The 27086-nt window shown below is 40.7% G+C and overlaps 1 protein-coding gene across 1 annotated transcript in view; it reads right to left on the bottom strand.

Moving 5' to 3' along the window:
* Window positions 1–21: 21 nt before the first annotated feature.
* LOC128617404 (PDZ and LIM domain protein 7-like) overlaps window positions 22–27086 on the bottom strand; it is a 43184-nt gene continuing 16119 nt past the window's right edge. The window contains exons 4-17 of the mRNA XM_053640507.1: window positions 21578–21605; window positions 20247–20455; window positions 20107–20122; window positions 17655–17674; window positions 17487–17528; window positions 16353–16507; window positions 12052–12088; window positions 7346–7361; window positions 7083–7117; window positions 5695–5937; window positions 5198–5378; window positions 4752–4872; window positions 3891–4006; window positions 22–3622 (exon numbers count right to left, since the gene is read on the bottom strand). Coding sequence (XP_053496482.1) covers window positions 3536–3622; window positions 3891–4006; window positions 4752–4872; window positions 5198–5378; window positions 5695–5937; window positions 7083–7117; window positions 7346–7361; window positions 12052–12088; window positions 16353–16507; window positions 17487–17528; window positions 17655–17674; window positions 20107–20122; window positions 20247–20455; window positions 21578–21605 — 1306 coding nt within the window. The 3' untranslated portion in view covers window positions 22–3535. The remainder of the gene's footprint in view (window positions 3623–3890; window positions 4007–4751; window positions 4873–5197; window positions 5379–5694; window positions 5938–7082; window positions 7118–7345; window positions 7362–12051; window positions 12089–16352; window positions 16508–17486; window positions 17529–17654; window positions 17675–20106; window positions 20123–20246; window positions 20456–21577; window positions 21606–27086) is intronic.

The raw sequence follows: 27086 nt of genomic DNA, 5'->3' as shown, positions 1-27086 counted from the left end.
AGTTGAGTCTTCATTTTGTTTTTTCAAATGACTTTATTAACATACAACATGACCATTTTTTTTTTGCGTTTTTCTTCTTTCAAACAAACGTACAGCTATAACAGAACTTTTGGATAAAAATATCTATTGTGAAAAAGAATACAGCAGTTTCCCATTTTCAATATAAACACGCATCATGATAATATCTGGAGGTGCAAAGCTATTAAAGAGGCACTTAATACAGCAAATACTTTCAATAAAAGGGGAAAAAACCACAACCTAGAGGAGAGAGACAAACGTGTGTCGGAGTGATGGAGAAATTCTGCGCTTGATCATCTGATCCATGAATGTAAACTATAATCTGAAAGCACGTCAGCTGCTGGAGCACAGGAGGAAGATGACAGGGTTTTGGAAAGTGAATTAATGCTAAAACTGACTGAATTGAAAGAATTTGTCCAGATATGAATGATCTTCGAGTCCGGACTCTAACTACAACCTTACAAAGTAGCAGTTACTTTATCTACACGTGTTACCTGAATGAGCTGATGAACTGATAACACTACAGCGTTTCTAATCATTAGTCAATGATGGTGATGAGAACATAGCAGAGGATCTTCAGATTCCTTAATACAGGATAAAGATCTGGATACACATATCAGAGTTACAGCTTTATGGTTAAAAGTTTAGGACAAAACAGAAAATGACAACAGCAAAAAAAAAATTAAAAATAAAAAAATCCACCCTGAACAACTTGCATATTTTCCAACTTTACCCACAATGCCATTTGTATAACTGCAGTGCATTCTGGAACACAGAGACCAAATTCTGCATCAACATCTCCATTACTTTTACATCAGAGTTCTCATTAATATGATTTTTTAAATTTATTTATTGAATGCCATTGTAACTGCACTAGCAATAACAAACATGACGTCAGTGTCATGGGAATAATGAAAATATGGCGCCGACATCATCGTCACAAATATTGCAATCTAAATATTTAATGTGTTTCAGGGTGGAGTTTTTCTTTGCAATTAAAAAAAAACAACCAACAACAACAACAAAAAAAAACGCACTCTCGCTCAATGCAGATATCGGAACAGTGACTGATTTTGGATAAAATAGTCTATCATGTTTGGGGCAAAAAGCTTGGCTTCTAAAATCACTGCGCTAAACCCATTCTACAATTAAACATCCTCCGACTCATGAAGAGCTTGTAATGAGCCAAAACAGCTCATTGAGGTGGTGTGTTCGAGTAAGAGAGGCACTCAATAATCCACTGAAGATTAACAGACCCACAATGTAACCAAGACAGGTTTAAAGGACGGGAGTGCTTTCCAAGATGACGTTATTGTCTAATAAAAGAATATATAAGAAGTGGGATATCCAGGAAGTGGCACTGTTCAATATTAAAAGGCCGAGAATGCTTTACTCTAGTTATGCCAGAGGGTAGGTTCTCACACATTTTCGCACAATTTGGCCACCAGCCAGCTCTCCCAATCAGACCACAGCTACCACCTGGGGAGGGTGAAGGCCAACACGTGCGTCCTGTGAGCCTGTGAAACCAGCCAACCTCATCTTTGCTGGTCATGCTGCGTCATAAGACGGCATAACACACTGAGTGAAGTGCTATCCGTCCGCTTATGCATACATGAGATTACTGATACTAACAAGTGGCTTGTGGAATGTCACGGTGATTGACAGTAAGTCCGTCCTAAAATATTCTTCCCTTGGCTCCAGGCCACAGATGGCATTGGTATTGGGCATCAGACAATATTTTTGATTTTTCCCTACACTAAAAAAAAAAAAAACCCAATTAAAAATGGATCTCCATTTAATAAATTGTCTCAATACACGCAATTTAACGATGTATTTTTTTTTGTATATATGCGTAGTGGTCTTGGACAACCAATCAGATGAGGCGGAATTCAGGCAAACAGCCCAAACACAAAATATCAGACATTTCCAAATATTTTTTCTGTCTAAAATATATATTTGACATCTCATCTTTAATGATTCCGTATTGACTTCCTCATCTTCTTCTCACCATCTTTCTGTAAAGATTAATTTGGTTTGTAAGCAGATACTGGCTGATGCGCCTCCTCCTCCTTCATGTCCGTCTTATCCGAAGATCTTTAACGATGGAACAGTTGTCTCCGCACAGGGTAACGCACAATGTTGAAACTCTTGTCTGTGATCATCGCGCGTGCCTTACAGACTTGGTCGATGGAGACGAAGTTGGAAAAATGCTGCAGGTTTCCCTTAATGACCTTGTAATTAGTCGATTCAGGTGCCAGAGCCAAGGGGAGGCCTGTAGGACTGAGACGGAGCACCACGACGACGACACTAATGACCAGTCTGCCCATTAAAAACAGTCATCTGGCTTCACCAAGAGATTCTGAAGTGATCATGGTAGCACCACACGCTCTTTGAAGGAGGCAATATCGTGTCGATCGTATCAAGTTTCTTTGATCAGCAGGAGTCTTGCTTTTGGTTAAAAAAAATGTAAATTCATGCTCAGCAAACGAGCTCGGCTCATGCAGGCCCTAAGCCTTTTGTTAATTAGAGGTACCTGTCGGATTAGAAGAAAAAGTCGTGGCACGCTCGGTATGGGAGGCACGTAAAGATTGTCGCTCGGGTCAATATGAAGCTCTCGCAATCAGTGCTAATGCAGTGCTGTTCGGCTGCCAGGGGCTCATTTTTCTTCCTTGCCATTACTTTAAGTACCACGGCACACAGGGGATAGAGGACTGTGGGTTGTCTGGGGACACGCAGAGCTGCACTGACGTAGTGTTAGGATGATGTCACACCTTGGGCCAGAGTTTCTACACATGCCATAAATGTATTCCAGACCTAATTCGATCAGGAAGTGCGCATTCTCTGATGAATTACGTATTTGTGTATTTAACCTGTGCTTTAAATTTTGTGTGACTGACTGAAGAGTGCCTATGTATGTTAAACTAATCAGAGAGAAAAAAAAACAGTAAAGTGTGGTAGACATGAATGAGTAAGCACATACTGGCAACATGAGACACAGATTTAGCTATTCTCATTTACCATTATTAAGGCTGGAATTTGCTTCGAAATCCAGTACCTATTCGGTATTCAATATCAATACGGATCCTGCAATCTCAAGATTAATGGAAAAAGTGGCCTGTTTCCTAAACCAATACTGTCAGGGATGAAATGCTAACCTGTGCTGGCAGGAATGATGAGTTCTTTACCTCCCGAGGTGAAAATGGCTGAGATTTCCTGGCTACACAGCTCACAACAGGCCTAATCATCTCTGTCAGGAGAAAACCCAGGCACATCATTTCATACTATTTATTTATTTAAGAACAACAAGATCAAGACCATTGAAAAGCACCGTGTGGTTTTCTCTCGGCAGTCTTATTATACCAGGTTTTATTTTTTAATTTTTTAAACTAAACGGTAAGAAGACAGTATTCCAAAACTGCGGTCCAAAATTTCTAGCCGTCATAACCCTTGCCATAGGAGTCTGTCACGTGTTGGTCTGTCCTGCCTCAATTCCACTGGAGCACTGGATCTCGGTTCCTCAAAGTGGAGAGAAGGCGTGACCTTTACACAAAGGCTTATCCTTCTTTGAGTAGAATGTCTTGCCCTCCAGGTTGACGTGGCAAAGCTGTGAAGATAGAGTGGGGGGGGTAGAAGGTGAAGGGGAATGAATGGGAATTCTAAAATCAAATCTCAGAAAGGGAGTACAAAAGGGCGTATTCAAGGGGGGCGTGCTGATGGAGGGAAGGGGGGTTATTCCATTCGAGTCCGCTGAGCCGACAAACATGACTGCGAGGCAAAAATGGCCGAGGTCAGAAGGTGGTGAAGAGAGGCATTGTGAGGGACAGGCATCCTCAGACGAGGCAACAAGCAGTGAATGAATCGAAAAGACTTACCGCACAGACGAAGCACGTGTCGTGCCAGCTGTAGCCTAGAGCTTCCAGGAAGCGGTCGCCGGCATCGATCTTGAAGTCACAGCCATGACATTTAGTACCAAACATCTTTTCATAGTCTGTGGGGGGAAACAAACGACAACAAAAGCCGATTAGTTGATTAGCATGCAAGAAGCCAGAGCTGAGCCAGAGAGGGGGGGGGACCACAAAACAGACAGAAAACATTATCAAACCTGTGAGATCACATTAGTCATGTCCATGCTTAGTAGTCTAGAGGCTTTGATAACACAAACAGCTCCAGATGCTTAAATACACTTTCCGTGATTTTCCATTCCAGTTGGAGACAGGGTTTAAAGTGGCCGTCTTAGGGAACGGTTTTTCAAGCTCGTGCTGAGACTGCAGCTATTTGATCAACACTCAAATCCTGGTTTCTAACTGAATGCTGACACAAGAACACTTGAACCGCCGCAAAATGCACTGACCGCATGCTTCATTTCCATAAATATAAACCCTTGCTATGTACGTGCATGTAAATGTCTGGGCGTGTTAGATAGGACGGAAAGCTGCATCTGCACAAAATACAAACTACAGACACGAAAAAGGATGCAAGAGAAAAGGAAAAAAAAAAAAGTCATCTGAAATGAAAAAAAACAACAACCAAGAAACAAGAATAGATCTAATCAAAACTCTTTATTAAAAGCTCAAGGCGATCAATCGATCACCCCGGAGAATCTGACTGGGAGCAGAAAGCAGTTGCGCTGCAGGTCGATGTTCGGGGTGGTTTAATGTGCGCAGCCGAGCAGTGGCAGTGTGCGAGTGATTAAAATGGCTATGGCTCTGCAGGGACAGTCTCTAGGCTCTCACCTCTCTCGCAGTAAGGCTCGCCATCTTCCATGTAGAAGGCCTGGTTCCTGATGGGCCTCTTGCAGGCGGCGCACATGAAGCACTGGACGTGATAGGTCATCTTCAGGGCGTGCATGATCTCCTGGCGAGAGACAAAAGAGTGTTTGAAAGATCTGGGAAACAAGGCCATCGCTCTAGCATACATGCATGGGAAAAGGAAAAAAAAAGTCTGAGTGCACTCGACGTGCCATACTAACTTTTGGTATTTTAGTCATTTTTAGAAAGAGAGTACACAAAGTACCTGTGTTGTATCATTTATGGGTACAGATACAAATTACAGACTGTTCTTATAGCTTTATTTATAAACTCGGCACGATTCTTTTACTCGTTCTGCTTGTTCAGAGCACACCAGGATGGAAACTGAGATCTACTAGTTTCTCCTCCATCTTATTAAAAAACATGCTCACTCCGGCGATCTTCTTCTTGCACTTGGCGCAGTTTGGGGCGTAACGGTTGTCGTAGCATTTGGTGCAATAAACGGAGCCTTTCTCCTCAAAGAAGCCGCCTTCGTCGAGCACTTCTCGGCATTGACAGCACGTGAACTCCTCAGGGTGCCAGGAGCGGCCCAGAGCCACCACGTAGCGACCTCTGAAACACAAATACACACACACACACATTTTTCTTTAGTCAAAGGGACTCTCAGGGAATCCACAGTACCTGTACAAATCCGTAATGGAAAAAATCACAGGTTGCTCAGCTACGGCATTCACACTGATCGGAGTAAAATCTCCTGTTCTGAGAAACGCTACTTTCTTTTGAAGTTTGACCTTTTCCCTTTCTGCCTGCTCTACTAAATATTGACAAGTCCCCATTGACTTCATCCCTATTTTAAGACCACGCAGCACTTCACCTCACAAAGTGGCTGTAAAAAAACGTCAGTGTCACCCGAGACCCGCGGCACTACCTGATGATCTTGTTGCATGCGGCGCAGAGTGGCGTGCGTCCGGAGCCGGAGTCGGACTCTGGGTTCTGCTGTGCGGCCTGGAGGATGGAGCTGCGGTTTTGCTCGGGTGTGGGCTGTGCCGGCTGCCTGTGTTGCGTCACCACCGTGCTCGTCTTATCCGGCCGATAGCGTTCAGCAAAGTTCGGGTCTGTCACCCAAGGTGGCCGGCTTGAAGGTCCAGACGTGGTGGAAGATTGAAGAGGTGGAGCTGCACATCGAGGTGACAAACAGAGAGACGATATAGAGGCAAGTGGCAGCCAGACAGACCTTATACTAGACTACACATTTCATATCATCTCTATAGTATACAGAGAACATATGGGAGCAGGAGCCTTAATACAACCATCTTTTTTTTTTGCCAATACACGCAGACGTCAAGATAAAACGGGATCGTGGAAAGTCATTAAGGCTAAAGCTTTCGTTTGTGATCTCTGGGTCTTTAATGAAAGACAGGCACGCGGAGCTCTGTTCAGTCTTACTACAACTTTCATTCAGCAAAATCTGACTGATCTAAAACATTTTAAGGGTCAGGCGTTTTCTCCTAAGCAACTCGAAAGCAACCATATAAGCATTTTGAACTTGGTCGGATGGAAGAATGACATTCAAGGACAGACATGATTTTAAATAAAGGATGCGACAGGAAATTCATTGGGGTGTGAGATCATGGGCTTTACCTCGAGCTCCTTCGGGCTTCGCCGCAGGTTTGCTGGGGCACGGAGTCACTCCATGGCTGTGGAGAGAAAAAAACAAGTCTCTTCAGAATAAGGATTGCCAGAAAACAACTGCGTCAGTCCAGACCAATAAAAATGTTACAGGCCAGTATCGGGTCTGGCACAAACATCCTGCTCAGAAGACCCATGCACAGCAGAGTCGGCAGGTTAAATCATTTTATAATGAACACACAGAGGCCTGGTCTAGAGTACCCGAGAAAGAACTCAGAGGTTAATGATGTTCACCCACGGGTTGGTACAGTACTCAGCATTCATATTCCACCGATATAAAAAGGATGCAATGCCTGTAACGTCGAAATTCTGACCTTCATTACATAAACAATCCTAATGATAGCGATACACAAGAAAAAAAATATATAAAAAAAAAACCCCACTGTACGTGTAACAGCCAGCCGTGCTTCTGTGAACACTTCACGCAGCCGCTACTGCCGCACCGAGCCTATAAGTCTCCGAATGTGCACTTGAGGGATGTTTTTTTCCCTGTTCCTAATGAAATCGCTAGCCATTGGAAGGCAGAGGGTCTCTTTGTCTCCTGAAATTGCGAACCAGGGCATCCCACAGGTGCCGTAAGGGCCGAGATTGCTTCCTCAGACTGTCCTCTCGAGTGCAGCAGCGGTTTCGTCAGGAGTACGACTGGCAGGGGCTGAAACGATCTCTCGAACGCACCCGTCTGACAGGTTTGTTCTGCTCAGCCGAGGTCACTTCAGGACAAGCAGATGGTGAACGCTCATCTGTCGTGCTGAAACCTCGTCTGCAGTCTGGACACGGCAGAGCAGCTTTACTCCATGGGGCCCTGGCAACGTTTACGCATCCATCTGCGGCTTGCCAACATGGCCTCTACCTCGCTTCTTGTGACGTGATTGAAGACGCAGCAGAAAGACCGAGCGTGGGCCTGAGCTCGGCATTAGGGAACAGTTTTAGTAGTGGTGTCGAGAACAGCTCAGCGATTAAGCTACTGACCCTAACAATGCAAGTTCAGTGAAACTTTTTCAAATGAATAGCGTAATTATAAAACCATGTCAGATTTGACAAATTCTGGCTTTGCGAATATTTGGCTATCCAAAGCTAAATCCTTCAGAGTCTATACACAGCATAAAGATATCATCAATAGACCACCTCTACCTTGAGATCTTCCTTCCTGCAGGTCTCATCTTGAACCAAAATCTAACACACCTGTCAGTTAGTCAACAACTTCTGAAGGCAATTATTAGATGGTCATTATGGTTGGAGCTAAAGTCTTCAGGAAGGTAGATCTCCAGGAACAGGGTCGGTGACCACAGTCATAGACAAACAAGAGTGGATAAATTATTAGCCCTGGCACCCAGGACAAGATGATTAGGTCCAGGATGTTAAGCTTATTTTTAATAAGTTGGCGCTGTAGACAAGCAATCACATGCATTTTTTTTTCCTTCATGCATTTATAACCAATAGAGAAAGAAGAAACCCTCATCACTGATTCCAACCAAACCAAAGTTTTCATTCGGTGTGTATATTTAAACTTGACATACATGCTGGCGTGTGGAAACTCTTAAGAGTCTGACTTTATCTCGATGTTGTTTTGATTCCTTTGATCGAGGCATCCTCTCACCGTCTGAGACGAATCAACATCTAAAATGTAATCTTCCAGCCTGTTTACTTCACACTAAAATGCTTTGTTCTGTACCCAATATAACCTTTTGCTTTCTATCGAGTCAGTGGAGCTGTGGAGCTCTGTTTTTTCCTCTCATGTTAAATAAACCATAGCTGCAACAAAGAGACGAGTTGCTGATATTTACTGCAAAGTTCCTGGGGAATCTCTGCAGCGAGAAAATCGGTGCTCTGAATGAATTATGCTTGCCTTTAATTAAGGATTAGTGTACGCAAGATTCGTGTAGCTTGTAAACGTCCTCAGAAATGAATAGTGCAACACCAAAGTAAGTAGTTGGGGCAGTGTCGCACCAGGGTTAGTGTTCGTGTTAGAATTTTAAAAACTCTCATATAGCCTTCAAACCTGTTTTGAGGTCTGTTTTGCGTATGGAATTTCAATATTGGTAAATATCTTTGAATGCAAAGTCAGAGTTTTCGATTTGAGATGAGGCTCATGACAACAGCAGAAAGTTTGAACAGAAACAGATATTGTTAGTGTGTTTAAAGTAGCTGTTCATAAACTCGCTGAAATCTTTACAATTCAACGCGGACTCCTGACGTACAGGGATCTCAGACGGGCCATCAAGTAAATGACTATGGCCGAGCCGTCCCCAACGTGGGAATTTACGTCTGCATTTGTGTATGCATCATGGACATAGCTAGAGATAGATAGAGAGATAGATAAAAAATGTTAGCTACTACTTTTTAGCCATTTAGTTTTCTGGCCAATCAAAACAAGAGCCTGGACAAAACATTAAATCTTTCAGTGGCCCAGTAGGAAAGCTTATGATACTTCCACCATGTAAGTTTTTATAGCTTTTAGCTACAAGTGCAAAACTGTTATCGCTACAATCGCCACTACAGTTCTGTGGTCTTTTCTTTCTGAAATCATTAATCCATTGTTGCAATTTCTTTTCCCAACACTAATGATCAATCCATACCCACCATGTCATGTGAACTGCAACAAAACGATACCATACTGCAAAACTCCTGGGCCATGAACAGGCCTTTTTTTTTTTTTTAAACTATGAAAACACTGACTGGTGCCACAATGCTGGGGGAAAAAAGAAAAGAAGAAGAAGAAAAAAAAAAAACAGCTAGCAAGTGTAAGGCTCTTAATTCAAACACTCCATCTAGTTTGCAGACTCGCTGGATAAAAGCAGCTACAAAATGCATAAAATGTTAATGTTCCAGCTGGACCTCATTAGTTATGTGTTGCAATACTTGCACTGCATAAACTTTCAACCTACATGTTATATATTCCGGAAATTGCTGCATTTGTTTCATCACTATATTTTCACCCTCTACACTGAAAGCTTAGGTCAGATAAATATTTTATAAATGTTCCCGAAGCAGTATTATTGATATCTTGTTGCTATTATTCATACACCGTCCTCGAAATGCTAAATGATCCTCACCCTTAATGGCCAGCCTCATACATCACTTTTAGTTTGCAGGTTCCTTCTTTTTTCTGTGTGTGAAAAAGTGTGTGTGTGTGTGTGTGTGTGTGTGTGTGTGTGTGTGTGAGAGACTATTTCTTGTATTTGATGACACAACAGACAGGCTTGATTAATGTTCCATGGATTACCGTTAATCAGCTTGCGCTCACCAAACCAGTTGGTACCACTCAGGCGTGACTCGTCTCCTTGTTTCTTTTCAAAAGCTTTGCAGAAACAGAGGCACCGATACGGGCCAAAGGAAGAGAAGAAAAAAAAAAAATGCCACAGTGTGTTTAAAAAGGGCCCGCTACATCATCCAGGTATGACAATACTGATGGAGCCTTTAGCTTTGCAGTCAATCCGTAAGTGAACTGTAATTACTATTAATTATTTATAGTGAGTGCAGACGAAATTATAGCCATCGCTTATTTTAAGTCCGTGATCCATAACAGGACATATTGCTGTAGGACTCTGAAACTGTTAAGGTGCTTAGTTTTTACCGTCACAACGTCGAGCTGTACAGGAAGCGGCTTTAAAATACAGAAAACGATTCTAATTGAGGTGGATGATACGGAAATATATCATGGAGAGAAAGTGTGCTTTTCTGAGCATATACTTCTTAAATGTCTCACTATGACAAATAAACACCAGAGAAACTAACTAACAATACTAAATGTATCTATAGACAGGAAAAAAGGTACATGTTGCCTAATTAATAAAATCAACAATTAATAAATTATTAGTTTCCTATAAAGAGCACATACAACAGTTTAGGCTGTTTTGATAAACATAAATCAACCAGCAGTATTATTTTCAGGACAGAAAGTTCTCTAGAATTTGCTTTTGCTACACATACAAGTCAAGCGTGAACAGTTGTTGTTAGATGTCAACCGAATGATCGTTTTTTGCAGATTAATTGCCACTGACAACTGTTTGCTGGAACTATCGGTTATCAGCAAAAATCCACACAGTTTTTCCTGGTTGCGTCCATCGCGGTAGCGGCTGAGAAGTGTCCGCTGTCATTATACAGTACGAGAGCGGCCTCTAGAGGCAAAATAAAAACCACTAACAAATTTTGTTCTGATATTTGAAGTATTTTTTGATTCATTTTGGATGTCTCTATTTTGAGTTGCTATTTGGAGTGTTCAATTTGGATTTCTCTTTTATTTACTTTTGTATGTATATTATATATATATATATATATATATATATATATACACACATACATACATACATACATACATACATACATACATACATACACACACACACACACATATACATACACACACTTATCTATTTACTTATATTTAAAAAATTTTTTTTTAAAAAGTACAGTACATTCTCATGGTAGTCAGTACTCTATTTTTGTAATAAAGTTCAGCCATATTTTACTTTGAGTGTTATGTTTAGTTACTTAGTTAGTGTTATCAGTAAAATCTGGTATCGGTCAACCTCTAGTTGTGGTTAGTGAAGTAAAAGGGAGAGTTAAGATTTCAAGCCTGAGAGGAGATGAAATAAATAACAATAATAATAGGACACAGTAGGAAGGAAGTAAAGTTTTAATGTTTGATGAAAAGAAGAAGTGAAAGGTCGTTTCAGGACAGATTTGCTCTTTTATGAGACAGAAAAAAAAAAGCGATGAAACAAAACAGAATGAGAAGAAAGAAAATACGAGAAATAAAGATGAAAGATCAACACACAGAGGACCTACACTATACGCTGTGAAAACAGTCCAATACCTGACAATTCCCTCAGACTAGCAGAACTACAGATTCGTGTGTAGAAACACGTTGTGAAATAAGAGAGAGACAGACAGAGCATGTGCTAACTCTACAGCAGACCGCACTCAGTCTGGGTTTAAGGAGTCTTCAGGTTTGCACCTGGGCTGTGTTTCTTCTTGCGATTTTTTTTTTGTGTTTTTTATTCCCCCCCGTTTTAATCTTCCCTAGACATCCCACACATCACCGGGGTCAGCGTAGGCCCATGATCGGCACGCCGTGTTGCCCTGATATGACGCGAGGCTCAGGCTGGGTGTGGTGCGACGCCTGGGCGTTCAGGACTTGATGTTGAGGGACCGAGCGGACCTGTCATGGTGCCAGTCCCTCAGCCTGGCATAGCGAGGGCTCTGAATCTCCGTGAGGAACTTTTCCCTGCCAGAGCCAGCACACAGAGAGAGGTAAAAAGGGGGAGGGGGGGAGAGAGAAACGAGACAAGAAAGCCACACGCAATAAGAAAAAGAGAAACAGAAAGAGCAAGACAGCTTGGGAAAAGATTTGATACGTTAAAATACAAGCGAGCGCACACCATGCAGTGGATTTTACAACGTCAAATAAATAACCCGACTGTTAATTACAGCCAAGCTATAATGAAGGCTTGTAGCCGGGACGCAACAAAAGAGAGATCTAACCCTCCGGCCTTCATCACAACTGATCACACAACACTCTAAACGAGTGAAGGAGCGGGTTAGCACTTTCCACTGCACTTCATTAGAGCCACACATTTCCACTCCTGATATTTACCTGGACCTTTTCATGGTCTCATCATCCGGGTCCTGCACTGAGGAAAGCACGACACACACACAAACACACACAAATCAGGTCCCATGCCGTTCAGCTCGGACACACACCCTCATACACGGCATTCAAACACCAATTAATCACTAAACGCTGTCACACACACACACACAAGATATATTTATCATTGCCTTAGGGACAATTTGATAAAGGCTTATGAGGAAATAGAAATTAATATACAGTAAACATGGCAGTCGTTTCCATTTAGCATTTAGGACGGGTGTCTAATTTGGCCCTTCTCCTGTGTTTTAGTTTCTAATCATTTTGTGGAAGACAACTGAATCAAATGGGCTATTTGAATGTATAAAATGTGCTAATTATATCTAATTTATCATGTGCACGTTTAAAAAAAAAATTACACTCTTCTGCAATTACCACTTTAACTTAAAAAAAATAAATAAAAATTTATATATAATCTTGCAAAGGTGTGGGCGATATGATGAAAATATCATGTTTCTCAAAGGTATTGCTACGATACAAGACATGAATCATGAAGTATAGATTTTTTCCAAAGAACATTAAAAAAAAATTTTTTTAGGGGGGGCGACGACTTCTGCTCAGTGATACATTATTTAATATCTACAAAAAAGACAACTTATACTTACTAAAATAAATAAGTATATACAAAACAAATATATTTAAGACATTATGGACTGAAAAAAATTTGAAAGTGTAACGGGAAAAAAAAATCTGTTGCTGCCAGTCAGCTTGTAATAATTTTTTTTAAAAATCTATTTTAAAAAAAAAGATAAAATAAAATAATAAATATCACAATATCTACAATATGACAATATCGATATTAGTGTCATATCACCCAGCCATTTTGCGAACTATATTGCGAACTTTACATTAATATCAAGGCCTTTTTTTTTAACTTATTTATTTAGCAGATTCATGGCATAAAATGTCAATTAAGTCCATTTAAAAAAATGAAAAAGTTCAAGGGGAGTGAAAAAGTATGCAAGACGCTGTTTAATCGATCATTTGGAACCAACTGCCCAGTGTTCATGTGTTTCAGGTAGAGATGCACCAATGTTTCCGATAAACATACCGATCATTGGCCGATAAAGGCCATTTTTTACGCTCTCGGCTATCGGCCGATATTTTAAAAACATCCGATGATCAGGGCCGATTATATCTCGTCAATCAAAAGAGGGCGGGAAAACAAATCGATTTGGTGCAGAGTGTAAAGATGATGTCTCTTGTGTGGAATGATGACAAAACTGTAGTTTGTAAGCTCTGCACTGCTAAAATTTTACACCGGAAGTGAGCAGCAGTGAAGCAGGAGATTTGGTGTCGAGTCTAATTTTTATGCCGCTAAATTTTTTTAACTGCTCTCGCTGAATTAAAGCGCCAGTACACTGTTGAAAGATTTAAATGAAGAGGAGTTGACAAAAAATTATATATTGCACAGAAAAATATATTTGTAGAGTAGTATATTTCATATCCAGTTAATGTTAATATATAAAAAAGTTTATATTATATATTACCAGTTTGATGTTCAGTGATGAAGTAGAAATGCTTTTGTTTGTGGTGAGTGAATGTGAGACTAACAGGAGGTTTTTAGAATTCAGTCAATTAATTCTGTTAATATGAATTAATAACATTCAAGAAGTTAAGAAATCTTACTTTAATCTTCAGAATTTAGTTCGTGTTCATGTTAATTAGAGTAATGTGTTTTCTGTTTATGAGACCAGTTACTGTGAAACAACTTGTTGAAATGGAGAGAATAAAGTTTTTATTTGCATTTCTTTCAGAATTGTGGAATGAATTATTATTCATTTAAAAGAAGGCATAAAAGGCAGAACTATCGGTATCGGCCGAGATCACTCTGAATAGTCGATTATCGGTATCGGCTGAGAAATTTAGTATCGTTGCAGCTCTAGTTTCAGGCGATATATATATCCAAATATCTTTTTCAGATAAATGTTGGTGAATAAATACATTTAAGATGTAAAATTTTTTTAAGAAATAAAGCCTCCTAGGTGAAGTATTTCAAATATAAAATAGTTCCGAGTTTACACTCAAGACGGCATGACGTCTTCCTTATCATTATTTGCAAATCATACACTGAGCCGGGTGTACAAACTTTTTGAGCGGTACTGAACATCTACAGCAGAAATTCAGCAACAAAATTCAGGATGGAGTCACATCTAAAAAACCCTGTTAACTCCACTTTACAGAGGTCAGAGAAGAGTGGTTCAAGGCCTGCTGATCAAACGCACGCAAAGTCTGATCCGTGATCCGTAAAGCTGCAGAGATTAGACATGGCTTTAGGATCCTAAACAGTAAAATCCCTGACATCAGATCGGATTCGGTTGCCTTCGGACAACGCTTTTAGTCTCGCACCAACAACTGGGTGGAAGGCTTTAGCTAAACAAAGTGACAGGATTTCTGTAAAGTCCTCAGTTTAAACCTTCATGAACTAAAAAACAGCCTACACGTCATCTCCTTCATGTTGCATTACTGTAACATCTTAATAATTTTCCTAATAGATATTCGGTAAAGTCTTCTTTCTTTCGTTCTTTTTTTTTTTTTAAATGTTTATTACTGGCATTTTTAAAAAATCTAATAGCACATATTTGGAACAAAATAATGCCTATATTCAGTAAAAATCATGACTGTTCCATGCACAGTGTGTCCTCCCAAAGTTTAAATAGAAACCCTCACCTCAATATTAACAGTGCTCCCCCCACCCCCCACTACAGTAATAATGACTCATAAGGGCGAACTTCATAAACACACCCTACATGTGAACCTTAAGAGTTCACAGATTTAGTAAAGTTTCTGCCTTGTTCTTTTGGCACATCAATTTTTAAACGTGCAGATCGATTATTTATTTTTATTTCACTAATGCGGACGCTTGCTCACATTCAACATCAGAGGGTGCACTTGCAGAGCAGTGCATGAGCACTGAGAATAGTCTGTACACACACTTATTTCAGGCTTTATAAAAGCCAGATTTAGATTCAAGATCATTTCCATAAAAATGGAAGCTCTAATTGAATGAGGTCTTTGGTCTTCTTTAGGGCACTGATAGAAAAACACTGTGTGCCAACGCAGAGTCCTGATTCCTGAATCTTATCCGTGAGGGGCCAGTGTGGGTGCATTCCAGTCAAGCAGGAGCCATGCCTGATTCCATCTGTTCAATCAGTTGATCTTGGCTTTCAGGAGATGATCAGGTGTGGCTCCTGCTTGGTCGGAATGAAAACCTGCACTCACACTGGCCCTTTACAGACACAACCGGACACCCCTGATGTATGCTCTTGAGGATTCTTCTACAATTCAAATCAAATCAAATTAATTCACCTTGTAAAGAAAATAATTAAACCAGAGTTGTACTATTTTTGGGGCGGTGGGGTTCAAGCCCCAGTACTGCCAAGGTGCTATTGTTGGGCTCTTGAGTAAGGCCTTTAACCCTCTCTGCTCCAGGGGCGTTGTATCTTGAATGACCCTGCACTCTGACCCCAACTTCCTAACAAGCTGGGATATGCAAAAAAAGAATTTCACTGTGCTGCAATGTATGCGAGACAAATAAAGGCTTCTTATTAGTTTGTTGCTGTACTAATCCCGATGTACTCATCTCTAACCCTGTGATACTCTGGCATCTCATTTGGGGTGAATTCTCCTGGCTCGGGTCGCGTGTTCCCAGGATAAGCTCCAGATCCACAGTGACCCTGACCAGGATAAAGCACTTCCTGATGGATAAATTCCTCTCCAAGGCCAAAAGTATATGGACACCTGACCACCACATCCAAACTGTTGCTACAATGTTGGGAGCACAGAACTGTCTAGAATGTCTTTGTATGCTGTAGCATTAAGATTTTCCTTCACTGGAACTACGAGGCCCAGACCTGTTTGAGCATGACAGTGCTGCTGTGCACAAAGCGAGCTCCATGAACACATGGTTCTGAGACAAACTGGAATACTGACTGGACCCCAGGCCTCCTCGCACAACATCAATGCCTGATCTCACTAATGCGCATGTAGCTGAACGAACACAATACCCCACAGCCATGCTCCAAAATCTAGTGGAAAAACTTCCCAGAAGAGTGCAGCTTATTATAGCAGCAAAGCGGGACTGAAACTGGAATGGGATGTTCAACAAGCACATATGGGTGTGATGACCAGGTGTCCAAATACTTTTGGCTGCATAGTGCGCACGTATGCTATGGTCGCTCTGGATCAGGGCGTAAATGCTGTAAAAGACGGATTAACGCAGTTTGTTTTTGGTGTGAGCGTCTTACTGTAGTCAGTTCCTGTAAGCTGAGCTAGGATGCGGAAGGAGCGGGACTGTGTGGTGCCAGTGCGAGGCTGCCAGTCCTGCGTGTCCTCGATCAGACGCTTCTTACTGCGATCGTTTGGGATAAAGCACGGGACATTCTCTGCCCGCAGACCGTACCTGCGTGGAGGAGTCAGATGCGTCAGCTCTTTTACCACAATCAGTATGCACGCTGCACTAACAAACAAAAACAAATAAACAAAAACCAAGCACAACGAGCACAAACGGCGAGACAACATGCTGGTGTAATTCAACACCGGCAAGCAGTTTGTCTTCATCAGTCATCCATTTTAAGTGAACGGAGTGAGTTCCAGCTTTCACAACACCCCCGGCATGTTCTGAGAGTCTGGAACTAGCGTTTATTCAACTATAGCAAGCTATTCCCTAAACAGTGTTTGTAATTCACACTCAAAAGCCTTTTGAGTCATTTACTGAAATGACACCGACCCAACTGAGAGCACCACTTTAATAAAACAGTGGCTAGTAGGACTGCATGACACACACAAAAACACCACACTGTGACTGTGATACGAGTTCGAACATGCTGACCCCGATCTGTGATCTGTTCTGTTTAGAGATTAGACTGCTTTCACACTTGCAGTATTGTTTTAAACCACCGGTGCATGTCTTACACGTAATCCTTTACCTCCTGACCAATCAGGTAACAAGTTGTGGGGCCAAGTGAGATAAACAAACATGGAGGACATCATTCGTGCTGTTAATGAGGGAGTATACAGTGATTTCCGGAAACTATTTCATCGCCAAAATTCCAGTGTTTAAAACTAAAAAAAAATGACTATTTTTGAGACAGTACACAAAACTGGATGGACACCAAGTGTGAAAGCAACAGCACCATTAAGTTTTGTGGTGTTGTTTTCCCTCCGACATGCCATACCACTCACACCTGGAACATCACTTTGGTCACATGACAAATTAAAGCGCTTGCTTGTATATTCCAGACCTCTCCAATGCCTGATGTCAGTGCTACAAAAAACATCCCTTGACGCTAACGTCCTCGTACGCGCTCACTCTCAACCGAAGACATGCTCCGTTCTCGTTTCAGCAGACCGCATCAGAGCCGCATGCTCGCTTCACTTACTTGTTGTCGTTGTACAAAGCTTCATAGAATCCCTCTCCTCTACTGAAAAAGGGGAATAGAAAGTAGATAAAGAGGGGGACAAAATGAGCAATAGGAGTGACTATAAGAATGAATATTGAAATTTAGTGCATATCTATTGTCCAAGAAGCAAAAAGGGGTGTTACTAACTTGTCAATAACCTCCAGCTGCTGGATTAGGAAGAGTAATAAGAGAGATTAATTCCTTTTTATGTTACACACACACACACACACGATGCAGGGAAGTGAAATGAATCACACTGTTTGTATTGTACGATGCCAAATGCGTGCACGTTGTGAGAAGCTGAAAGCAGCCACAAGCATTCGATCATAAACATCACTCCTTTAAAGCTCCGCAGTCTGATCCTTGGACCTTCATGACGTCTGAACGAGGGCGGGACAGGTGGAAGGCAGTATAGCTTTGGGGTAGTTCCAATTTTATCGCTTGGTGGTTCGTAGGTGAGAACAAAGAGACACTTAAACATTATTTTACCCAGAAGTCCCTTTTCTGTGCCCCCCCCACCCACTATCTGTCCTTGTCCAAGCTAATTTCACTTTATTTCTAGTCCCTACATTTGCATCTCCTTACTTTCTATATTTAGCCAATAAACTGTGCTTGGTTGGCAATAGATTTTGTTACTGAAAACAATGGGCATCATGTGGTATTTTTTTCCATTGGGAAACTTTTCACTGGTGTTTTTTTTTTTTGGTTTGTTGTAGGTGATTTAAAAAAAAAAAAAAAAACAAACAAAAAAAACCCCACAAACAATCTGGTCACATCACAAAATTTTCTGTGCAGTTTCACAGAAATTAACTGTTTACCTGCTAAAGTCTAACAAAAGAATGCTTATTCAGTATCTGTAAATAATTTCTAATTGCCGTTTGCGCACTGCATACATGTCCTTTTATTTCCTTTTAACCCCACAATACAATGTAAATCTTGCAAAATCTTGTATTATGTAAAGAATAAAACAATCCGGGGTGTTCGCTGTTACAGGAACTGAATCAGCAGTGGGTTGATGTGATGCGCTGTTACTGTTACCTCCCTGAAGTTGAATTTAATACCTGCAGCCCCTAAGTGCTTTATTTCGCTTACACCACAGAAATTTGCCAACAATTAGAATTTTTCTTTTTTTTAAATATTAAAAATTGTACATTTCTTCCATTAACAATTTCTAGCAGTAAACAGGCATTCACTCGACTTAGACATTTTCAATCAGTATAAATACATGAATTATTCCAAGTCTGTTATAAGAGTAGTACGGATACTGTTGGGCTTCTTTATCTAGAGTATCTTGAAAACAGTAACTTGTAACTCGAGTTACGGCTTTAGCTCTGGCTGTTACAAAATTCTGACACTCCTTCTCCAAAATACTTCCCAATGTCAACGATTATACATGCTCGATTTTGAATCCGTTTATGCGTATAACATATTAGAACGAGTGCATTAATAATTAACGAGCCTGGGATCTTTAACGCCTCCTGACCAATCTGGTTGGAGAATTGCAGACACGCTGACGACATTAGAACTGTTTTCGTTGGGTTTCTTTTCGGTTGACGCGTCATCATACATTTCAGTAGGAAGTTGTGCATTTTTTTCTATGCGAAACGTCTTGATCGGCGAGCGCACAGTGAGAGAGTGCAGTGTTGTAACACGGCTGCTTTTCCTTTCCACTAACTATTCTCGTCCTGAGTCCTGTAACTTGAATACGGGCAAGTAAACTTGCACACACACGACTATACTGATGATAAAACAATGCAGGGGGTTTTTTTTTTAGAGAAGGAATCACTTTAAACAGGGGGGAGCACAATTATTGTTTTTTTTTTCCCTCCATATAAACACTTTGCAATGACACACAATCTGTGTTAAGTGTCTGATGGAAAAAGATACTACGGTACGGCTCTCTCTCCAAGTAAGGATGTTGAGTAACTCAGCACCACGGCAGCAGAAGCACTCCGTGAGCTCAGCGGATTTTAGGGGAGAGGCCGGGCTCTATAAACGGCACCAAACATCAAACTTAAAGTCTCTCTCTCTCTCTCTCTCTCTCACACACACCTCAGCCCAGTCCCGCAGCTCCGAGCAGCCCCACTTGACTTGTTCCCCAAAGCTGAAGAATTCGTCGCCTCCTGTTCTGGTTCACTTGACCAGCAACATCTGTTGTTTTGAGTGTTTCAATAAAAAGTGCTCGTTAAAATTCAGGCTCTCCCGCCATCTTTGGCAGAGGAGAGGGATGAGGACAAGCGAAGGGTCCCCGTACAGGGACAATAAAGAAGAGGTGAAAGGAAAACAGATTGAGGATCGCATGAGACGGCTTGGCTGTCTCCGCGTGCTCCGCATGAGTCTGCGAGTCAGAGTCTGAACACATGGACTGCTTTATGATGACGTTTTTAAATAATTATAAAGACAGACTCTCTAAAAAAGCACTCAATGTTCCTGAGAGAGAGAGAGAGAGAGAGAGAGAGAGAGAGAGAGGGTGAGTGAGTGAGAGATGCACGGAGAGCAAACCCCGTCCGTCCTCTTCAAGACCCACCGCAGCCTCATGTTTCCAAACTGCTATTGTGCAGAGGGGCCGTTGACGAGAATCTAATCTGAACTCTTTCACCTTTTTAACAATCCAGCTGCAGAATACCGTAAAAATGATGAATGCTGCAGCTTAACACTTAAAGAACGGATTTTTGATTTAAATTTTTTTAAAAAGCCAGCGCTCCCTGAGTTCCACGCTGTGCGTTGTGAATCACCTACCCATTCTGAGAGGGGGGCGTGCTGCCCGACACCGACATGCTGGCGTTAGGTGCGTTGGCGTTAAGCTTGGAAGCGTACGCCACCGGTTTGATGACGGGCCCAGCGCTGGAGTTATTAGAGGAGGCGGAGAAAGGCCGCGCCATCTTGTTTATGGTAGTGCTGGGCGTGAAGGAGTACTTAGGCTGAGTGGGTGCAGCAGCAAGCGATCCCTGAGGGTCACACAGTGAACACACACATATACAAACAGAACACCATGCTGATCAAACCAAGCATATATACACACACAGACTATGAACGATCCCAGAATTTGTTTCTATAACGATGAAATATTTATTTGAGCCTGTGGAGATCAACAGGTGGTGTCCTTGTTGCATTTTAATTCAATACCACTCTGAACTCCAAGTGTTTAACTCTTTGAAATTGAACCACTTATGCAACAGTTGTGCTAAGTAAGTAAATCTGCCATCACCTATTCATTCTGAGTGAGTCGAGAGAGAGAGAGAAGGAGAGAGAGGAGAGAGAGAAGGAAAAGGGGAGAGAGAGAGAGAGAGAGAGAGAGAGAGAAGGAGAGAGAGAGGAGAGTGAGGGTGAGAGAGAGAAGGAGAGAGAGAATGAAAGAGAGAGAAGGAGAAGGAGAGAGAGAGAGAGGGTATGAGAGAGAAGGAGAGAGAGAGGGTGTGAGAGAGAGTCCTGTGAACACACCCTATTGTCTGAGTAATATTTCTCTTGGATGTTGGCCAAATTGCACCCTCTGTGTGTTCTGTACCTCGGCGCTCAGCACTTGAGCAGCTTCAGAGTCAACCTTAACCTTTTAGCTGGCACTGAAATAAAAAAAAAAAGTGGTCTTTTTTGGGTGTACTGCTCTAGAATGGCCACACAGTGTCACCGTTTCCCCCAAACTCAGAAACTTGTGCATCCATGGTTAACAGTACATTTAATTAGTTATTTTTTTGGAGAATCTAGGTGAGATCTAGGTGTTAAATGATTTCTGGGATTGTGCATTCTGTTCAAGTGCAAGGAAAAACAAACAGACAAAAAAAAAAAAAAAAAAAAAACTATGTGGCAATCACACTGATCAAAACAACACTCCTGCAGTGTAGTGCACCAACTTCATAAAAAATTTAAACAACAAAAAAAAAGGCTCTAAGATCACAGAATGTTAAACGAGGCTTAGCACATCGATCCATGGAAGCGGTTGTGGAAAAATGAGTGCGTGTGCATGTTTATGCAAAGAAATTCCAATCGTGTACGAGTGTTTGTCAATACAAGGCTGCGTGACACTGCAGAATCACCACATGTCTGACAGACACTGAGCAGAAACGGATGTTTACCTTCTGTTCACCTCCAGACTGGAAAGCTCTGTTGAGAGAGAGTTAGAGAGAGAGAGAGAGAGAGAGAGAGAGATTAATGCAATAGTAAAACTTGTAATAGCGTTTCTATAGTAAAAGCTCATATACAGGGACTTGTACAGCAAATGCGCCATGTTATCCAATTCTAATAACAGGCTTTTAAAAAGAAAACGTGTTGTTTAGTCGCCAGAAAAGCGTCAGTGCTTTGTAAATGAAGAGAGGAGATTGCGATTTCTAGTTAAATAGATAGTTTTCTTTTCAATGAACATGTGCATGTACTTGCATGATGTTAGGTGGGAAATCTATCATTTAAATCACTGTAATTGTAAAATCATTGTAATCGCAGTTGTACCCGCTCTCCCGTCCTGTACATTTGATGCTTCTGTGCATGTTTAACAACAGGAACATTCATTCAGTAAAGTGTAACTTGATCTGGTACTGGTTCTCTTTATTGCGTCAGTACCTTCAGGAGAGATTTAAAACATAAACAAGAGTTACAATGGAAGGTTTGTTGCAGCGTCCATATGTTTTACACTGGAAATACTGGACAATTTGTGCAAAACCATGGACTTTCTGCAGTAGGATCTAGGATAAGAGACACTTCTGCGGTATCAGCTAGTGGGTAGAGTTCAGATTCTGAATACATGACTGTGGGTGCGTCTCAATCGGATCCATAGTTCAGTAGTCAGGGCGCTGGTTAGGGAGGTGGCCATTTTTAGGGGCCGTCTCGATCGCAAAATCCATCCAGTGCACTGGAACCTACGCGCTCTACAAATCCCACAATGCACTGCAAAAACCAGGGAGCATCTGTGCTCACTACGTTCACTTACTGGAAATGTCATATGTTCTGAAGTCTCTCGGCTAAAAAAAAATAAAAATAAAAATAAAAAATAAAAAATAAAAAAAGGACAAACTCTCAGCTAACATTGTGTACTAATGCAAGTAGCTATTTATCATTGTTGTTGCTCTCAAATAATTACTTAAGTTAGCGATTTTTAACTTTATTTGACGATGTACATACGGTTTGCTAACTTTTACGTGTTTAATGATTTTAAAATAAAAAAAATCCACTAGCTAGCCTACAATCCTGCTTGAAGTCCCAAGCGTAACAAAAGCATGTGATTAAGCTAACAAATTTATGACCTATAATATCAGAAAGCTTTCGGTCCTGCCTATTCTTGATAAATGCCAGTAGTGACGTTTTATAACATGAGTACGTTTTCATGTGGCTGGAAATATGTCCCAATGTGTAGAGAGTCAGGGTCCTTACCAGTGCCTGAACTCACGTACACCATATACTGGCCAAGAGCTGATTGAAACACACCTTCTAAATCAAATTAAAACCTTTTTTTTTTTGGATTGTTTATTGCAAATGGGTGTCACAAAAAGAGACAAAATCTCCATGTCATTGGGTTTTCATTTGATTTGCCCTCATATTTTTCTCCTATTCGTTCATTTGAACGAATCTGTTCTTTTCTATATTATAATATTAGTCAAAATCCCTCTTGCTTTTACATTTCAATGTAATAAAATCTATCCGTAATTTCAATCTGGTGCTTGAAGGCAATTTTTTTTTTAATTGACATAACCGAGCGATACTCAAAAACCTGGCAACCTCGGAGGCATGAACTTTGCACAAGTAATTTCAATAATGAAAATGAGCTGCACAGAAAGTCAAAGTTAAGCACCGGTTTATGGAGTCTGAGCTCCATCCATCCATTTTCTATAACGCTTATCCTACAGGGTCACGGGGAACCTGAAGCCTATCCCATGGAGCATGGGGTACACCCTGGACAGGGTGCTAATCCATCGCAGGGCACAATCACATACACATTCACATGACAGACACTTTGGAAATGCCAATCAGCCTACCACGCATGTCTTTACTGCGGGAGGAAAACGGAGGAAACCCTCACAGCATGAGGACAACATGCTAACTCTGCACACAGGGCCGTGGCAGGAATCGAACCCCCAACCTTGGAGGTGTGAGGCGAATGTGCTAACTAAGCCACCATGTGCCTGAGTCTGAACTGAACTCGCATACACATACCTAACACATGTATCGAACTCTGATTACTGTCCTGGGTGACCTTAAGTCGTAAAGTAATACAAACATTTAGTGTCCTGGAGGAGTAAAATTTCAGCACACTCATGCGGACCTGCCAAATCTTCCAGAGGAACAATTTTGTGAACCCAAAAAAAAAAACTTTTTTTTTTTTCTTTTCTTCTTTTTCCCCCAGCCGCTTTGTCAGGGGAACATTTCTCAAATTGACTAAACACCAAGGAACATGGAGCTAGTGATTAGTTTTAGATGGAATATTCATTTTATATGTGATTATGGTAAGAGGTCCTGGAGCTGGGCAGAAATACAAACCACAAAATCATACTAATGCGGCAAGATGCGTCATTATGGTCAGGTTACTAGACAAGTCACGAAAAGCAAGTGGAACACAGCAACGCGACATCACACGTGTTCAACTTCTGTATCTTTCTGTAGTTCTCCTTCAGTTGGCAGTCAAAAAAAAAAAAAAAGAGTGAGAAAAACCACAAATGATATTATAATGCGCAGCTCTTCATGAGTCTGCATTTCCTGTGACTGTGCATTATTTCCTGTGGGCTCATCAGCAGCTCTCTGTAGTAGCGTGGCCTTTTTAAGTCCTCCAACCTGGACGAGGTTATCTGAGCCGAGCACGGCTGCAGGAAACAGGATGGGACAACAATGTGGAGTGAAGCCATTTCAGTGCACCATAAAGCCATAAAAACACCAGATGTGAAGTGGGAGATGAACGAGCCATTCAGTGGGATTCCAAATGGCTGCTTTCCTGGGACACTTCATCACCACATGATGCCTTTATTGAATTAGAACGAATAATAATGTTTTACTTGGTACTAGATACAAACTGACAAAGGCAGCAGTCTTTATTCCCAATTCTGGCAGAACTCAGAACCGCATACCTTGCGTTTTATTTGATTTATTTATCTAAAACACTCAGTGCAAATAATAATAATCGCTCAAGATAGCTTTGTAATCAAAGAGTTCATGAAATTAAGCCCCAGTTGTCCTGGAAATTTGCATGTTCATGTCTACTTGTAAAATAGGTGTGACCCAAGTGATAAGTTATTAAGTAAGTTGCTTTGCAAGTAAGTAAGTAGGTTCCTAGGTATGTAATTAAATAAAGTAAGTTACTAAGAAAGTAGGAAATTTCTTATGTTACCAAGTAAAATACAAAGCAAGTACTGAATAAGTTCCTAAGTATGGCCATACCAAAGTTAGAAACAAAGCAAGCAAGCAAGCAAGCAAGCATATAAGTTACCAAGGTTACATACTAAGTTTCTAAGTTCCTAAGCAAGACAGTTACTAAATAAGAATAAGATTAGCAAGTAACCAAGTTACAGAATTTGCTAATTATGACAGTCAGGAGCTTACTTAGTAACTTGCTTATTAAGTTAAGAAAGTTCCTTAGAGAAGATACTCAGGTAATTACTAGGCATTTAAGTTAGTAAAATGGTAGGTTATTTAATGAGTAAGATACTAATTAGGAAAGTTTTTTTTAAAGCCCTGCTTTATAAATGCATTTCAACTTTCTAAATGAATTCATCTCAAACATGAGACTTAAACACAGAGTTTGTTGGCAAACTTCCTTGTGTCTTCAAATTTGTGCAATTATTTTTTCTAGCAAACTAGCTAACTAAATTTCTTATAAACAGTACAAAAATACAAAAAGCCATATAATCCAACTGTCTGCCTGACCGTGCATCCTTCCTCTTTTTATGGAGTAATTTATAGCAGGATTAGGAAGTGCTATATAAAATCTCACTGCTAAAATAAGTGCTTCCTCCATTTTGGATCTTTTTGTACTGTAATCTGAAGAACCCCCTCTTCAGCGGTCAACACAGCCAAAGAGGTTATGCTATAAGTTCATGATGCATTGATTTCAATGCCAAAATCTTTGTTTGTAGTGAATGCCAAGGAAATGAATATAATTACACAGGCAATTTCACAGAAAAAAGGCTAGTGGGACAGCTGTTTGAGAGGGGAGAGACACTTTTAGTATATGAATGCTAAGAGTTCAGGACCAGAGCTGAGGTTCAGCTAGATGCCAAGAATCCCTCTGAATGCATTACGTCATAGGACACATGATCCATCCATGACCTCAAAGTTGATACAAAACACATGAAATGGCCACACATGGATGACTGACTGCGCTGAATACGAGACAAATTAAACATCAACAACCCAACTGTAAAGGGCACCTTTACTCATAAGGTCTCTTAAGGTCAGAATATAAAGCTGAACAAAGACAATCTCCGCTGTATTGAAATTTAAAACGAATCACCGTTCATACAAAAGCTTTACGCGTGCAGGAATGTCCAGTCCGGACAGTTTACAAAACAAGCTTGTGCAACTTGTTCGAAAGCGATGGTGAATCAAACCGGAAGGCTTGTCTTTACCAAAGAAAACCTCCAGATTAACCACACGGACAAGTTCTGACTCACACCTTCAATTACCTCCTCTCACAGACAATGAACTTTGTCATTTTACCGTGGCCGGCTACAACAGTTGACAAACTGCTGTAAGAAGAGAGTGGAAAACCACAGGGCCCAGGGTTACGACTCCAATAAACAGTGCTTTTACCCAGTAGGCAGGCTGAGTGTATGAGTAGAAACGGTTTCAAAACAGACAGACGAGGATCATGTGATGGTTTTAAAACCATCTCTTACTTAAAGCTTCAAGGAGATATTGTCAATTAAATTTTCACAGCATAATCGAGTCCTCTTTATTTCATTACATTCTGCATTTAAAAAAATGACTACAACAATTTTCATTGATGCTGTCCTAAAATTTTGCCAAATAAGGAATCTATGTATCTTTATGTACCTTTCGAATAGGGCACATTAACCCAAGGGCACCAAGACAGTGTTGATATTTTGGCAACAGTACCATGGAAAAACGTCAAGGAGGAAAGAAAACACTTTAAAATGGTCTGTATTCAACTTTAAAGTGAGAATGAAGGACAGTTTCACACTCCTCACACTCATAACGCAAAAACATGCCAATCCATTACAGTGAAATTTCATGAGTCATGTACACGCCAACTAGTTAAAACATCAGATCATGATAATTGAAGACTTTATGATATATGATATACAGGTTTGGTTTTAAAAAAAAAACCAAAAAACAAACAAACAAAAAAAACCTGCATTAAAAAAATTTTGCTTTTTAAAATGTGTTGTACACATTTATTTGATGTGTACAAAAATAAAATAACTGAAAAGTAGACTTTTAATTAAAGAGAAATTTTAATTAAAGAATAAATTTTTAGCATTAAAAAACCCCAAACATTTTACAATATTAAATATACAGAACAAGAAATCATCTGCTTCCAAAAAAAGGGTCATAAAAAGCCCAGAATATCTCAAATTGTGTACCTACTGTAAGATACAGAAGTTTATCAAGATTCCGATATCATATCAGCATATCGCCCAGCCC

This window comes from Ictalurus furcatus, chromosome 2 (genome assembly GCF_023375685.1).
Source record: "Ictalurus furcatus strain D&B chromosome 2, Billie_1.0, whole genome shotgun sequence".
Lineage (NCBI taxonomy): Eukaryota > Metazoa > Chordata > Actinopteri > Siluriformes > Ictaluridae > Ictalurus > Ictalurus furcatus.
The sequence above is the reverse complement of the archived record's forward strand: the minus strand, read 5'-3'. Positions and strand labels throughout refer to the sequence as shown.